The sequence below is a fragment of the Mesoplodon bidens genome (genome assembly GCF_964165515.1).
Source record: "Mesoplodon bidens genome assembly, chromosome: 3".
In the NCBI taxonomy this organism is placed as follows: Eukaryota; Metazoa; Chordata; class Mammalia; order Artiodactyla; family Ziphiidae; genus Mesoplodon; species Mesoplodon bidens.
The window spans coordinates 3,669,877-3,685,952 of NC_138178.1; the positions used below are offsets into that span (position 1 = coordinate 3,669,877).

The window sequence follows — 16,076 nt, forward strand, 5'->3', positions numbered from 1 at the left end:
AAAATAAGAGATTTTACACATTAGGGATTTTTTTTTCCCCTTAAGCAAGGCATTAAACGAAATAAGAATATATTAATAGTAATCCTTTTAGTGATGATCCACCTAAGGAATTCCTTTCTCTCCAGCCCAGATTACTTTCTGTTGTCAGTAAGAAGCAAATTTTAAATTCCACTGCTTATAATCATCTCTCCTGTCAATGTACATCTCAGATGTCATTACACCTGTATTCCAAAGCTTTACGTGACCTAAAAGAAAAAAAGTGCTCTGGCAGCTTGCATACAGATATGAAATAGCTTTTAGAAGTAGGACTGATTGGTGGTTAACTGGTGGTTAAGCCTCACAAACCCACACAACATACCTCCTTATACAAAGTGTAACAAGCCCAGTCCTACCTCAAAACCGATTATCAGGGAGGTCCCGTGGAATTAAAAAAAAAAACAGCGGAAAATCTTTTCTAGCCCTTTGTGTATCCTAAGGCCTACCATTAACATTTAAGCATCTTCCTTTACTAGGCTAAAGGGGGGGTTGGGAGGGATGTGAGTGAACAATGTGACCTTTAATTTCCAGTTTTCAGGGATTCAGTTTGTTTTGTTTTTTTTGTTTGTTTGGTTTGGTTTTTGTTTTTGTTTGTTTTGGTGAAAAGAAAAGTACTATAAAATTACATTCTAGGACTTCCCTGGTGGTGCAGTGGTTAAGAACCCCCCTGCCAATGCAGGGGACATGGGTTCCAGCCCTGGTCCAGGAAGATACCACATGCTGTGGAGCAACTAAGCCCGTGCACCACAACTACCGAGCCTGCACTCTAGAGCCTGCGAGCCACAACTACTGAGCCTGCACATCTAGAGCCCGTGCTCCACAACAAGGGAAGCCACAGCAACGAGAAGCCCGCGCACCGCAATGAAGAGAAGCCCCCACTCGCCACAACTAGAGAAAGCCTGTGTGCAGCAACAAAGACCCAACGCAGCCAAAAATAAATAAATAAATAAATAAATTTATATATATAAAAAATTACATTCTATTTTAGAGGAAGCCAAAGTAAAAAGAGAAATCTCAGTTGGAAACAGCAGATGGTAACAGTGGAAAGTAAACCTGTAGTAAGCAAGTCAATTCTTGTCTTTTTTTTAATTGATTATTTTAAAAAAGAAAAGAAAAAAAAATTTAAAGGTCCCAACATTAGGCACAGCTAACTAGATAACGGATTTGCTACAGAAATATTTAATAAGGAAAAGAAGGTATTAGTACTTACTTCCCTGGGAAGATTTTAGGAGATCTCAAACATTTGAAACTTTCATTCAAAATCTTTTCAGTTTTATGAAGGGAAGCAAAATAATTTCAAGAATCACATTTAAAACAGATAAGACTGGACCTCCCTGGTGGCACAGTGGTTAAGAATCCACCTGCCAATGCAGGGGGCACGGGTTCAAGCCCTAGTCCGGGAAGATCCCACATGCCGCGGAGCAGCTAAGCCCGCAAGCCACAACTGCTGAGCCTGCGCTCTGGAGCCCGTGCTCCGCAACAAGAGAAGCCACCACAATGAGAAGCCTGCGCACCGCAACGAACAGTAGCCCCCGCAAGCCACAACTAGAGAAAGCCCGCGCGCAACAATGAAGACCCAACGCAGCCAAAAATAAATAAAAATATGGTACATTTGTTACAATTACCAAAGCAATATAAAAAAATTTTAAAAAGAATAAAATAGATAAGATTACAATATTTCTGTAATTCTGAAGAAGCAATAATCTGGGGGAAAAAAAGCACCAGACCCTTTCCAATCCACTTCCTTTACATATAATTGTTCTCAGCATGTCAGTATCATACCCTCTGCTTAAGATCTTTTAATCAATCACATAAAACCTAATTTTGTTAGATCTATACATGAAAGGTTCATTCATGATATTATCCAATTACCTAGCAACTACCATAAGTACTTAATAAATACTGGTAGGTGAATGAATAAGTGACCTTCCCAAGATCATATTAGTAGCATATGTCTATAGGATATTATGGTAATTTTGTGTTAGGTGAAATACATCATATGAGGGCTCATAGGATAATCAATGTATGCCACATGTCTGTATTTGGGACTTCAAGCAAAACAAAAATTTTATATGATTACAGAGATTACGGAATAGTCAATGTTCAAGTATTTACTGAGCACTCCGATCCAGGCTCTCTGTTCTGGGAGCAGGGATGTAACAGTGACTAGGTGATTTCTAGAGGCACCAGGCTATCATTAAAGTAGTAACTGTTATCAATTAGGAAAATAATAATCCCTTCTTGCCTACCTTCAAATCTGTTCTTGACCTTTGCTTTCTATAGTGATTTAACTGCCAACACTTTATTATAAAAAAGTCTAAACATACAGAAAAACGGAATGAATTTTTACAGTGAACACCCCTATAACCCCTACCAAGATTGTATCATTAACATTTTATCATTTTACTGTTTGCCTTAATCATTTTAATCTGTCTTATTTATTTAATGCATTTCAAAGTGAACTGCAGACTTCATTTCCACCTAAATACTCCAGCATGCATACACCATTGGCTAGAATTCAGTGTTCTGCAGTTTTATTCTTCAGGGATAAAATTTACATACAATGAAATGCACATACCTTCAAAGTACAGGTTTTTTTGTTTTGTTTTTTTTTTGCGGTATGCGGGCCTCTCACTGTCGTGGCCTCTCCCGTTGCAGAGCACAGGCTCCAGATGTGCAGGCTCAGCGGCCATGGCTCACGGGCCCAGCCGCTCCACGATATGTGGGATCCTTCCGGACCGGGGCACGAACCCGTGTCCCCTGCATCGGCAGGTGGACCCTCAACCACTGAGCCACCAGGGAAGCCCCCAAGAGTACAGTTCTTTTAAACACACACACACACACACACACACACACACACACACAAATAATATTCATCTCTTTGAAAATCCCAGAAAGCACGCATCTGTAATCAGATAAAATTAGGCACCTTTGGAACTGGCTCTTTTTTGCCTATTCAGCTCCATCTCCCACCATCCTTCCCCTCACACTGCTGTTTTTGTTGGTAAGAATGGTTGAATCTGACAATTTCATACGGTTCAACGTCACAGTCATACCACAATGTATGTTCTTCCTTACACAGGTGATACTTTTCTCATGTGGGCTGCCTCAGTTAGCCCACATGCATCTCTCTGTCTGGAGTAAATCCCTCTCTCTCCTTCCCACTCTTGTGCATCCTTAAGACTAGCTTAGGCTTTACTTCTCTCCAATCCAATTCCACCCCCACACGAATCTGGGAAAGAGTCCCATCCTACGTGTTCTTGTAGCACCTGCATTTAATCATAATACTGATCACTGTGTATTGCAACCATCAGTTTACTTGTCTGCCTTCCTCACTAGCCTATAAAATCCTTGAGGCCAGGGCTGTGCTTAACTCCTAGCACAATGCCTGGCACTTAGTAGGAACTCAAATGCTTGCTGAATGACTACTACTATTACTCATACAGCATCTTTCTAAAGTGTCCCTCCCCTTCTATAATATACTTTTGCCTTTCTTGTGAGAAAAAGAGGTGGGACTATGGACAAATATTACTTTCATACTTTGTAAACAAGAAAAACATATTTAGCAAGTGAAGGAACAGCTTATCACCTTCTAAAAGTCACTTAATCTCTCTGAACTTCAGCTTCCTCATCAGCAGAATGTCTGCTTAGGGGAAGGCTGTGAGAATTAGAAGTCATCATATAAAATTATTACTGATGGGCTTCCCTACTGGCGGTAAATGCCGCAGAGCAACTGAGCCCGCGTGCCACAACTACTGAGCCTGCGCTCTAGAGCCTGTGAGCCACAACTACTGAGGCCTTGCGCCAGAACTACTGAAGCCTGCACGCCTACAGCCCGTGCTCCGCAACAAGAGAAGCCACCACAGAGAGAAGCCCGTGCACCGCAACGAAGAGTAGCCCCTGCTCGCCACAACTAGAGAAAGCCCGCACGCAGCAACAAAGACCCAACACAGCCAAAAATAAATAAATAAAATTAATTAATTAAAAAAATATATACATTACTGCTAACATTTGAAAGCATTATGTGCCAGGCTCTAATAATCTTTCATATATGAATGTACTTAATCCTCACAAAACCCTGTGGAAGGTACTATTTTTAGTCCCATTTTATAGATGAGGAAACTGAGAAACTGTGGCCTACAGTTCCACAGCCAGTAAGATAGAGGTGGGATGCAAACCCAGACAGTCTTGGTTCCAAAGACAAGCTCTTAACTACTACATTATATTCTCAAGGAACAGAGGAACCAAAATAAATACATGGCAGGCTACACCTGGAAAAATTAAGGGGATACAGTGGCACACAGTCCAGGTCAGGAAGCTATGGTGGGAAACTGGGGACTCCCTGGAGGCCTGGTAAGATGCCTGGCATATAGCAAATATTGAATAAATGACAATTACTTTATACCAGGGAAACCAACTTGTAGACATCACTCGGGTTCACAGTTCAAGAGAACACAAGTGGATAAAGCATGCTCAAAAGAAAACAAAAAAAATCTATCTGACTTATCTACAAAAAGGAAAAGGTAGCAGCCCTATACGTAACTTATATACTTGTACAGATAGTTATGGAACACTGCAACCTCGGTGGGCTGTCAGGAGTCCAGAGCACACGAGCCGCTCTCACCTCAGTCCCAGCAGCCTGCTCGTCGAATCCGCATCTCAGAAGAAACACCAGCTTGCCCATCAGTTTGCCAATCCCTGCCTACCAGTTCCTTACCATGGCCTTCGACTTGATCTGTGTGCCAGCGAGAATCCCAAGTCCAGCGCGCCACGTATTTAACTGCTTTCCTGCCCCGACACCTCACCTAGCCCCCCACCCCCATCTCTCTCCTTAAAGCTACGTGTTTACTGGTAACTCTGTCACATTTGTGTCTTGTCCAGGGCGAGTCAGTACTTTTTCATGAATCATCTTTTAAAATCCTCACAGTACCGTTATTTTGCAGAAGAGGAAATGGAGACTTAGAAAGGCTGGGGAACTTGCCACAGGTCACAAGCTAGAAAGTGGCAGAGCCTAGACGTCAACCTAGGTTTGTCTGATTCCAAAGCCTATGCTCTTAACCATACTGCAAAGAAGGGAACTGCTATCCAGAACTCGGTTCCCAACAGTAAAGCAGGAATCTGCTGGTAAAAGGTAAAAAGTAAAAGGGATCAAAATGTTGAGAAAAGGAGAAAGATTTCAAAAAAAGAATGATGTCATCTCAGAGTTGTAAATAGTAATGAAACAGTACAAAAGGTAGTAGAAACAAGTACCCTAGATGTCAGGACCACAGACTGCAGAGTTCTGAGAAAGGTAGGTATGAGCCTATCGTTAAGAGACTACATAACTGAAGATGTACAAAAGAGATAAAAATCACTAGAACAGTATGAGAAAGGTAAAAGCCCAGGATAAGTTGAGTCTTATAAAAACAAAACAAAATAAAAAGTAAGGCCCTAAAGAGAGTTTTTAAAATATTCAGAAGTGAGTAGACCTGCACTGCCTAGAAAAGGTGATTATGTCAACAAACGATGTATTACCATCTTCTACAACACCATCTGCAAAATGAACAACAGAAAAAACACTGCTGAGAGCGGCTTTGGGGTTGAGGTGGGTAGGATGGCCAAAGAATGGCTTTAAATGAGCCCAAGTTTCTAGTTGTAAGAGAATTACATCCCATGGATAAAAATTTCACAAAAGCCACAGGGAATGCAGGTAAAAGAAGATGACTAGGGCTTCCCTGGTGGCACAGTGGTTGAGAGTCCGCCTGCCGATGCAGGGGACACGGGTTCGTGCCCCAGTCCGGGAGGATCCCACATGCCGTGAACAGCTGGGCCCGTGAGCCATGGCCGCTGAGCCTGCGCGTCCGGAGCCTGTGCTCCGCAACGGGAGAGGCCACAACAGTGAGAGGCCCGCATACCGCAAAAAAAAAAAAAAAAAGAAGATGACTAACTTGTAAATGCTACACTCGTTTTCAAAAAGCAAAAAGTCAATAGATTCTGGGAACCTCAGACAAATATACCAAAATTTCACTGAGGAAAAGATATGGCTGAACTAATCTCACTTCCTGTTTGGGTCACTCAACTAGTACTTTGGGGGAACACCAGAGTCATGCACCATGATTTCACAAAAGGATGCAAGCTTTTCATCATATTCTTGTGGATATGTTGGTAAGCTAAGAACTAGACAACTGTACAGGTAAGAGAATCTCAAGTTGGTTAAATACCAAGTATGATTTAATAACTGCCAACAACCTTATTCCATTTTTAGAAGATTAGGCTAAGAACCATGGCCCATTAAGTTCTTTATAAATGATTCATAGTAATACTTTCCAAACTCCACTGTGCTTAAATAAAGACCTTAAAAAAAAAGCCTTCAGTATCTTTGTGACCATAACAGACTTATTAAAACATGCTAATAGCCAACTCAGATCCCTTGCAAGACAACTGTAAAAACAAAACTCAAAATAGGATTATGAGCTAAAATGAACAAAATGGAATCTGCACTTTAAAGACTTGTGCAGATGCCAGATGAAAAAAATATGCAATGCTGGTTCTATGCCTGATGAAAAAAACTTCAATATTTAAGTGTGGATTGGGGTCTAACGTTGGCTGCAGCAGATGTGAAAAAGATTCATACATTTAAACTGCCCGTGAATTCATGAATCAACAACTTCATGTTATTAAAAAAGCAATCTTTTGCTGTACTGATGACAAAAGTTAAGTCAAAATCAAAGAATGTAGTATAATTGCATTCCATGACAGATCCATTTGGAAAACTATTTGATGCTTACGAGAAAAGATGACACTGCCTGTTCCTCTTTCTTGCAGTCGTTTACAGAATCACCCATTAATTCTCCCTCCAGTCCACTGTCTCTCACCAATTCCATACCTGTTGTAATTCTTGGTGGTTTCATGTCCACGTAGTGGGTGATCCCACTACTAGACGTCCATGTACTAGATGATACTCTGGCCTCTAGATTCTTGAACCTAATTTTCTCCATGATCTTATCCTTTTCTCCTTCAGATGCCAAGTCCATGGTCACACTCTAGACCTTTCATTACTAACTGCACTGCCTTCCTAACACCAAGTATCCACTTCCTTTTACTCCTTCTATTACCCTGATTCCAAAAAACCTTTGACTCCACTGAGACTATAACACACTAACCCTACCACCTTTTTTCACTGTCCCTTAAATTCTGCCTCCCCCCACCCCCCCAGGCAGCTTAGACTCCAGGGTTCACCGTTACAATGCAGCACTCTCGACTACATCGCTTGCCCTTCTCTCCCTCTTTTGTACTTGCCTGGCAAAATACAACTGGGTAAATTCAACGCTCTGGCAGCTAACCACAAGTGGGCTCATAATGCTGCCTGGCAATGCTGCCAGCCCTCCCTAGTCCATTCACTTCCACACTGCTAGAAGACTCTGTACCTTTTCCTAGAACCTCCTCTCCCATCCTCACTCTCTGTGATGACTTCGCTCCCTACATCAGAGACAAACTGGAATTAATATGAAAAGAACATGTACATTTTCCCTCCATCACACGAATGGACCCACTTCTATCCATAAACTCTACGTTTCCTCCTGTTATTAGATGAAATGTCTGTGCTCCTACTTAATCCTAACCTTCCACTTGATACTGAATCCCAACCCCTCTACGCTGGTGAACACTATAGGAAGACAGATGTTGCCTCAATCTCGTAAATACTTTTTTTCTTTTTTTAAAAAGATGTTGGAGGTAGGAGTTTATTAATTAATTTATTTATTTTTGCTGTGTTGGGTCTTCGTTTCTGTGCGAGGGCTTTCTCTAGTTGTGGCAAGCGGGGGCCACTCTTCATTGCTGTGCGTGGGCCTCTCACTATCGCGGCCTCTCTTGTTGCGGAGCACAGGCTCCAGGCGCGCAGGCTCAGTAGCTGTGGCTCACGGGCGTAGTTGCTCCGCGGCATGTGGGATCCTCCCAGACCAGAGCTCGAACCCGTGTCCCCTGCATTAGCAGGCAGATTCTCAACCACTGCGCCACCAGGGAAGCCCCTCGTAAATACTCTTTAACAATTAGACCTGTCAAAAAGTGATATAAAGCACTTCACGAAGTAATGGCTATTTAATCATAAGATCCCTTTGATGTAAGATATTTCTGCAGTAACTGGAAATAAGTCCAGATAATCACTTAACACCCTCTCAGCTCTAAGGTTCCATGGTTTTAGAAAACATAAACCTGAAAAATACCTTAGTATAGGTTAATAGTATTAACTGGAATGTACACTTTTCTCATCCTTGGCAACCCCTGCTGAATTCCTCAAGGGTTTCACAGTTGACTACAAGGTAAGTCCCTGGGGAAGGAATAACAATGGAATGGGAGAATGACAGACTGCCATTTCCTAATACATTATAGAAACTTGTCTAGCAATTTTGTCTTCATCCTCATGCTGCTGTGTTTCTACAATTGCTACCTTAGAAACTCTCCTGGGAATATCTAATAGAAACGCATCTTCCAAGGACATGTGTGTAACACTATAATTCTCATAACACCCTTTAATAGGTACTGTATATAAATTAGTTCATGGAATATGAGCAATAGGTTTACTAACTATATTTAACCTTTTTATTATTTAAACAACCTCTGCAATTAACTAAAGGGAAAGGGAATGTAAAATGAAAAAGAGAACGTTGGGTAAACAGGAGAGATCACAAACAAAATTTGACTTATTGCTGGAACAACTCAGCAGGTTAAATATATTTACCTTTAACAATCTTCTTTGCACAGTCATTATACACTTGCTCTTGAGATGTGTTTGAGTGGAACACCCGGTCAAATGCATAAGGCTTGGACTGAAAAACAGAAACAAGGGTTTCAACTACACAGATTAAAGGTGAACAGACATTTCTAAGCTCCTTTAAAGATGTCATCATATATTTAACCTTCAAAATAGGATACCTACTATGCCTCACTTCATGTCACAGAATCTTTGCAGAAAGGACCTTAGGGCCCAAGAACAAATCCACTAGAATAAACTCCACAAAAACAAGCATGTCTGTTTTAGTCTTTGTTGTATTTCCAGAGCCTAGCACAGAAATTAGCACTACTGTGGTGGGCACTCATTTTGCTGAGTGAATTTTTATTTAATGCATATCTTTTCTGGCAGATATTGAGACCCTATTTTCAATACTAACATCATCTTGCAGATAAGGAATTAGAATCGTGAAAGGTCCAAAAGTTGTAAATGACAAAATTAAAATTCAAACCCAAATCTCCTGTCTTTCGGTTCAGGGCTCCTTCCACTATTCCATTCAGCTTTTCAGTTTACTGCAACAGCATTTCAACCGCTCATCCACTTAATAAGTATTTATGGAGTGCCAATTACGCCGGACACCATGCTAGAATGATGACCAAGACAGATTCATTCTCTGCTTTAGTGGAACCTAAGTAACAGTGGGGCAGACATCAGACAAATGATTAAGTGACTAGAATTCCGACTTCCGCAACAGAGTGCTAACGAAGTGCTATGAGAGCACTTAGAGGAGAACCTGAAGGGAAGGCAGAAGAATGCCGGAGACACACTCTGGACAAGGGATGTTAAAGAACTGAAGAGTAAGTAGCACCCAGCTCACTGTCATTCTCTTCAATGTTACTCATGAGGGAGGGTGAGCATGGGGAAGTACTCCAGGCATTGGGAACAGGGTGCTGAAAGATCCTGAGGCTGAAGGGAGCTTGTAGCATTCAAGAAACCAAAGGATGTTGTAACTTTGAAGTGCAAGGATGCAAAAATCAAATGCAAATGTCAACACGGTGAAAAAGGCAAGTAACATCTTAGTGTTATTTTGAAAACAGTTTTGATTTTGTGGGCCCCTTAAAGGATTTTGGGGACACACTTAGAGAACTGCTGATATAGCCTGAGAAGGAGCCAGAGACATGAAATGAAAAAAATCAGGAGTATGATGTCCATGCAAGTCAAGGAAGAATTTTCAAGGAGGAAGTGATTGTGTCAAATTCAGCTGTGAGGACAAAGCAAAACTGCAAAGTATCCAACCACCACAAAGATCAGATTGGAAAAGGTTGAAAAAAGAATAGGAGGTAACCGAACAGAAATCTGGCTGTGGCTCAAAGAAAGCTGTTTTTTAAGATAGACAAGACCTGAGCAAGTTTAAATGCTGGCAGGAACAATCTAGTGATCTAAGAGAGAAAGTGAGCATCTAAAGATGAGAGAGGGAGCAAGGGGATTCTTGGTATTGAAAGTAAGTGTATGACGGCTCTCTAGTCTCTTCTAAAGTAAAGGAAGGGAGCTGGGCCCCAAAATAAACAATCACGACCCCAGAAATAATCCTTAATATTATCGAATACTTCCAAGGTCTTAGCTGAAAAAGACCATACTTTTTAGAAACTCTACCCCACAATTCCTCTCCCCAAAGCTTGGAACAACAGTAAAGATGACGCAAACAGCCCCTAAAGGCCTGTCCAAAGCCATTCCCAATTCCCCATCCCCTTCCGGCCTCCCACCAGACAGGCTGGAAGCTAACCACCTGCTAGCTGAGTCTCCTTGCAACTAGTGTCACATGACCCAGCTCTAGATACCATGAAGTGATGGTCTGCTGGGAGGTTTTAGAGAAGGGTTTTGTTTTCCTGATAAAAAGGACCACCTCAGCTGAAGCTACCCTTTCTCCTTTCTGGAATGAAGGTCTGGAACTGGAACATCCATCTTGCAAACACGACAAATACGATGAGGGAAAGTCATTAACTTAGGATGACAGAGGGTAACAGAGTCAGCAAGTAAAACTAAAGGCTCATCTCCAGACTTCCTATGTGAGAAAAATAACCTCTTATTTATTTAAACCACTATTAGTTTGTTTTCTCTCTGCAGCTGAAAGCATTCCTGAAGGATATACTCAGATGACCTCACTTTGGCATCAATTAAATGTAGGCATCTCAATGTCTGATTATTCTTTGACTACGACATACATAAAAGTGTCCTTTTCCTAAGATTCTGAGACATTAACATTCAAATCTACAGGTGTGGCTAACAGAAGATAATCTATTGTTTCACTGAAGATGTATTCATGATAAACAACTGTGAAAACAAACACAAGTACAGTCAAAATAACAGAAATAAACCACACTAATATTTTTTCTATCAAAAATAAAGTAATTTTCCCTCTTCATTTATCCAGCAAACATTTATTTAGCACCTTATAAGGTATCAGATATTGTAAATGAGTAACAATTTTAGAAATGATATTAATTAGTACAGAGAGTAGGGTTCAAAGAATAATAGAGGATAAGGCTGGATAGATTCTTGAATACTAAGCTAAACAGCTATATACTAGGATCGAATATAAGTGATCAAGTAATGTTAACTAAATCGAAATGGAGAGAGCTTCTAGGGTTAAAGAACTCAAGATTAATTTTTTTTTTTTTTTTTTTTTTTTTTTTGTGGTACGCGGGCCTCTCACCGTTGTGGCCTCTCCTGTTGCGGAGCACAGGCTCCGGACGCGGAGGCTCAGCGGCCATGGCTCACGGGCCCAGCTGCTCGGCAGCATGTGGGATCTTCCCGGACGGGGGCACGAACCCATGTTCCCTGCATTGGCAGGCAGACTCCCAACCACTGTGCCACCAAGGAAGCCCTCATGATTAATTTTAATTTTACTTGCAAGAAACAAGTTAACAAAAAACAGGTAATAGTGTGACAACTGCATCTCTCCAAAATAAGGCAAATAATATTTTTTGGGGGGGGGAGATTTTGTTTGTTTAATTTTTGGCTGTGTTGGGTCTTCGTTGCTGCATGTGGTCTTCCTCTAGTTGCGGCGAGCAGGGTCTACTCTTTGTTGTGGTGTGCGGGCTTCTCATTGCGTGGCTTCTCTTGTTGCGGAGCACGGGCTCTAGGCGCGCCAGCTTCAATAGTTGTGGCACGTGGGCTCTAGAGTGCAGGCTCAGTAGTTGTGGCTGGTGCACATGCTTATTAGCTGCTCCACGGCATGAGGGATCTTCCTGGACCAGGGCTCGAACCCGTGTCCCCTGCATTGGCAGGCGGATTCTTAACCACTGTGCCACCAGGGAAGCCCTTACCTTAGATTTCTTAAGTGAAGTGGTTCCTATCTGAATCTCCACGGACCAGGCTGAACACCAAATTTGGTTACAAAGGACACCCTCTGGCAGGAATATGTCTTTCTCTGGAATTCTGAATAGTGATTTTCAGATCACATGGGATTACATCATATTAGATTTTCCTTAGTTAGATTCCTTAGATAAATTATGGGTGAACATTCCACAATTGTAAAGGTGTATTATGATGGCTCCTTCTCTTTTAATTTTCGTATTTAAGGTAATCAGGATTAAACACCAAATCATCATACATTTGAAAGGGGAAATCGTGTTGTGCTACAGGTAAGGAACTGGGTCTAACTTCAATGAACTACAACAGCCTGTTTTGGGTTCTGTCCTCTACAGTATACCACGTAAGGAATGATGATTATTAGTAAAGATGCTTAACGATGCAAATATGCATGTTCCACTTTCACGATGCATAAATAAATGTGGGAATAACTTTTTCTATTGATTTTTTTATTTGGTGCTTTCAGCAGGCTCCTTTGAACTATATAACCAGGTGTTGCCCTGGTCCCCCAGTTTTTGTGATAAGAAGTTTGCATATCTAAAGCAAATAGTTCTATCTGTATCATTCAAAGTTGTTCAAAAAATATGCATTTATTTCATTCAATATGTGATATTTACAGCACTTCACTGAGCACTTAATTACAAAAAAAAATCTGTACAAAGGCTGTAAAGCACAGAGAAACACTACATATTACATTGCCATGGGGCCACATTACATTAAAATCACTGATTATATGAGTAACAGGAAAAAAGTTTGGACAAAATATTGGAAACTGAATTTATAGGAAAATCAGAATCCTAAAAAATTATCTTCTACGTGAGCACTGATTACACGTACAATTAACACTGTAAACTAAAATACTTATTTTTTAAATTTTGATTTAACCAGAAAGCTGTGTACAAAATGTTGTAAAACTGTTTAAGATAATTTAATTTTAAATGCTGCACTGCAGCAATTCCTTCTTAAACTATTTACTTTGAATCAGGATCAGGATCCAGTAAAATGAACAAAACAAACCACGAGATGACTTTTACCTAGAGATTTTCTAATTCCACTCCTCCTAGCTGCCCTTATAAATTCCCAGACAACTTTTTAAAAAGATAAAATAAAGCACTTTAAAAAATTGGGAAAAATAAAGACCTCAGAGTAATTAATGACTTACTATATGCAAAACACTGGTTTCAGAAAATAATGAATTAAACATGTTGCCTTACACTTTTTAAAGCTGTATCACACTCAGTTGTAATGTATTTTTGCTTATACTTAAACAAAAAACAAAAACAAACGACTAAAATGCTTACCAATTAACTGTTCGTTACTGATTCACAACTCAAATCATTCACCCATGATTTCTAATATTATCATTTAAATTTATTTAAATGTTAAGGAAACCTAAGTAAAGAAATTAAAAGGAAACAACCTAAAATAAACGTTATGCTTCCTGTGGTAATTGTTTATATTCTTTTAACTCTTTCCTCGTATCTTATGTCACTTTTGGCCTGCGTTAGAAGGTGGCCTTCTAACCTAATCATAAAATATTTTGTGAATCCTAAATTCTATCATTCCAACACATAAATCTTGATAATACTTATAGATTTGTGTAAATACGCACACAAAAAAATCTGAAGAAATAAGACATTCTTACTACAAATGTGAAAGGAAGACAGCTTTGATGTTCAACCACTGCTGGGAGGCTGAATAATCATAAAAACTCTGTGAGAAACTAGCAGCCTACTAGTGTTTGCCAACTAACAACCCAGGCCTTGCAAGCGTCCTCTGATTCCACGCGCGTACGATATATCACCCTAAAGGAAAAGGATGACTATTTTCATGCTTAACTTCTTGGCCTCACCATGATGTCATTTATAGCCTGAGTTTTTCTGTGGACTTGTTAACAAAGAACCAGCCTGACAGTCCTCACACAGTAGTAGCTGGCAGTTGTTAGGAACCTAATGACTTGTTTGCCAAAATCCTCCTGAGCCACGTGGAGCTATGACATTCATATTCTAGAGCTGAACTTTGGAAACGTTCACATAAAAACTCTAAAGAACTTGAGTTCTGTCTTACATGCCAATGCTTTTCATCTTCAATGTTCCATCACTTGTGATCCCTTTGTCCGGTTTCCAAATTAAGCTATCCAAACATATGCCAAATGTGGAATACCACTAGAGAAAAAGTCAACGTTAACTGGGTAGCATGACAGCCATGTAGAAGCAAGTTCTGTCAAATGACATCACCAAGAAAGATGACTTTCATTTCCAGTCACAGTTCACCGTTCTGTGGGCAGTATCTTGCCACCCATTTTAATCTCCTTGAGCTGGGGATGTTATTTTCAGAGACCTTTCAATACCAGAGATCAGACCTCAAAAAAAAAAACAACAAAAACGAAAAAAACAAACACCAACCCCACCTTACTTTCTGGTCTCTCAGAGGTTGACAATGATCCGCCAACTCTAGTCATGTCATGGTTTATACTACGAAGGACAGCATCTCACCATCCTCGGCATTATCAAGTTCAAGGTACCTCCTCACCGTAGACGTAGGAAGCTGACACTAACAAGAAACCTAGTTTACTGGTCCAATTTTACCTTTTTCTCAAAAAGACTGCTGTTATACTACTTTGATATACACACAAAAGAGTTAACACTCTTTCCCATACCGTTACCCCGTAAGACCCAGTGAGAGTGAGACTCATTTATAACCCAGAGTGAATCGGCCAGATCCGATGCAAGACGAAACGAAGTCGAGCGCTCCGAGTTCAAAAGACACCTACTTCTTTTCGCAGCCCTCCCCGTTCGCCGTGTGTAACTGTAAACCCGAAGGCGGGCTGGGCGACCACCGACGGCACTGGTCCAACTGCGCTTGGTGCAGTTTTCCTTTCCCCGCAGGGGAGACGATGCAGTCTAACGCATACGGCTTTCCCCGAGACCACGCATTGTGACTATTTAAGGTATGGAGGGCAGGTCTCAGAGCTCAACGCGCCCGAATGCGAAGTCGGGGAGAGGCGGCGGCGCGACCCCCCGACAGCACCTGCACCAGGACCCGCACGCGCACGCAAGCCGTCCCCGGTGCCCGCAACCCGCGCCCCGCACCGCCCCTCCCGCGCGCGCCCCAGGTGCGGGAGGGCCGCGGACCCAGGGCGGGTGCTTCCCGTCGCCTGCGCCGCAGACCAGGGCGGGGCGACCCAGGAGCACCCGAGGAGGCGCCGCGCCCCTCCCCGGGGCCATCGGGGCCCCCAAAGCTCGCTCCCCGCTTCCCTGAACTCCCGGAGCGGCCGGGTTCGAAGGAGGGGGCCGGGGGCACTCACCGCGATCATGATCGTGTCTTCTCCCTGAAACTTGGCGATGAACTTATCGCCGCGGTTCACCTCGGACTCGTTCAGCGGTCTGAAGCGACACATCACTTTGATGTTGCACTCGGCCGGGTCCGCCATCTTCCTGGCTGCCGGGGCCGGAGGCCGGGAGCCACTCCCCGCCGCTCAGTCTTGGAGGAAACGGGCCGAGCCGAAGGGCTGGGGTCGCGAAGGCCGAGGGCCCGCGGTCCGCGGCGTCGCGCTTCCCCGGCGGAGCGGCCGGGACCGGGGCTGCAGCGCCAGTGCCGGCACCGTCGCCCGCAGGCTCACTTCCGACCCATCATGGCAGCCATGGCGGCGGCGCCGGGCGGCGGCGGCGGCTCCTCAGCTTCTCCTTCGCCGGCGGGGCAGGTTGCGGGGCTAGGGGATCCCGGAGACCGGGAACACGACCTCTTCTTTCTTCCTCGGAGAGAGCAGGCCGCGCTCACCGTCGGCCCGCCCTGCTGTCCGCTCGCCGGCTCGCCGGGTACCGCCTGCTCACTCCAGAGGCCGCGGACGGGCGACGGGCGGTGGGAGGGGCGGCGCGGGGCGGGAGGAGCATTGCGCACGCGCCGCGGGCCCGGTGCCCCGGCGACCAATCCGCGCCCGCGCCGCCGCTCCGCGCCGGGG

At 42.9% G+C, this 16,076-nt stretch overlaps 1 protein-coding gene across 1 annotated transcript in view; it reads right to left on the minus strand.

Annotated features, from left to right (window-relative positions):
* The window catches only part of KIF5B (kinesin family member 5B), a 45,946-nt gene extending 30,395 nt beyond the window's left edge, over positions 1-15,551 (minus strand). The window contains exons 1-2 of the mRNA XM_081227716.1: positions 15,423-15,551; positions 8,753-8,840 (exon numbers count right to left, since the gene is read on the minus strand). Coding sequence (XP_081083842.1) covers positions 8,753-8,840; positions 15,423-15,548 — 214 coding nt within the window. The 5' untranslated portion in view covers positions 15,549-15,551. The remainder of the gene's footprint in view (positions 1-8,752; positions 8,841-15,422) is intronic.
* Positions 15,552-16,076: the final 525 nt, after the last annotated feature.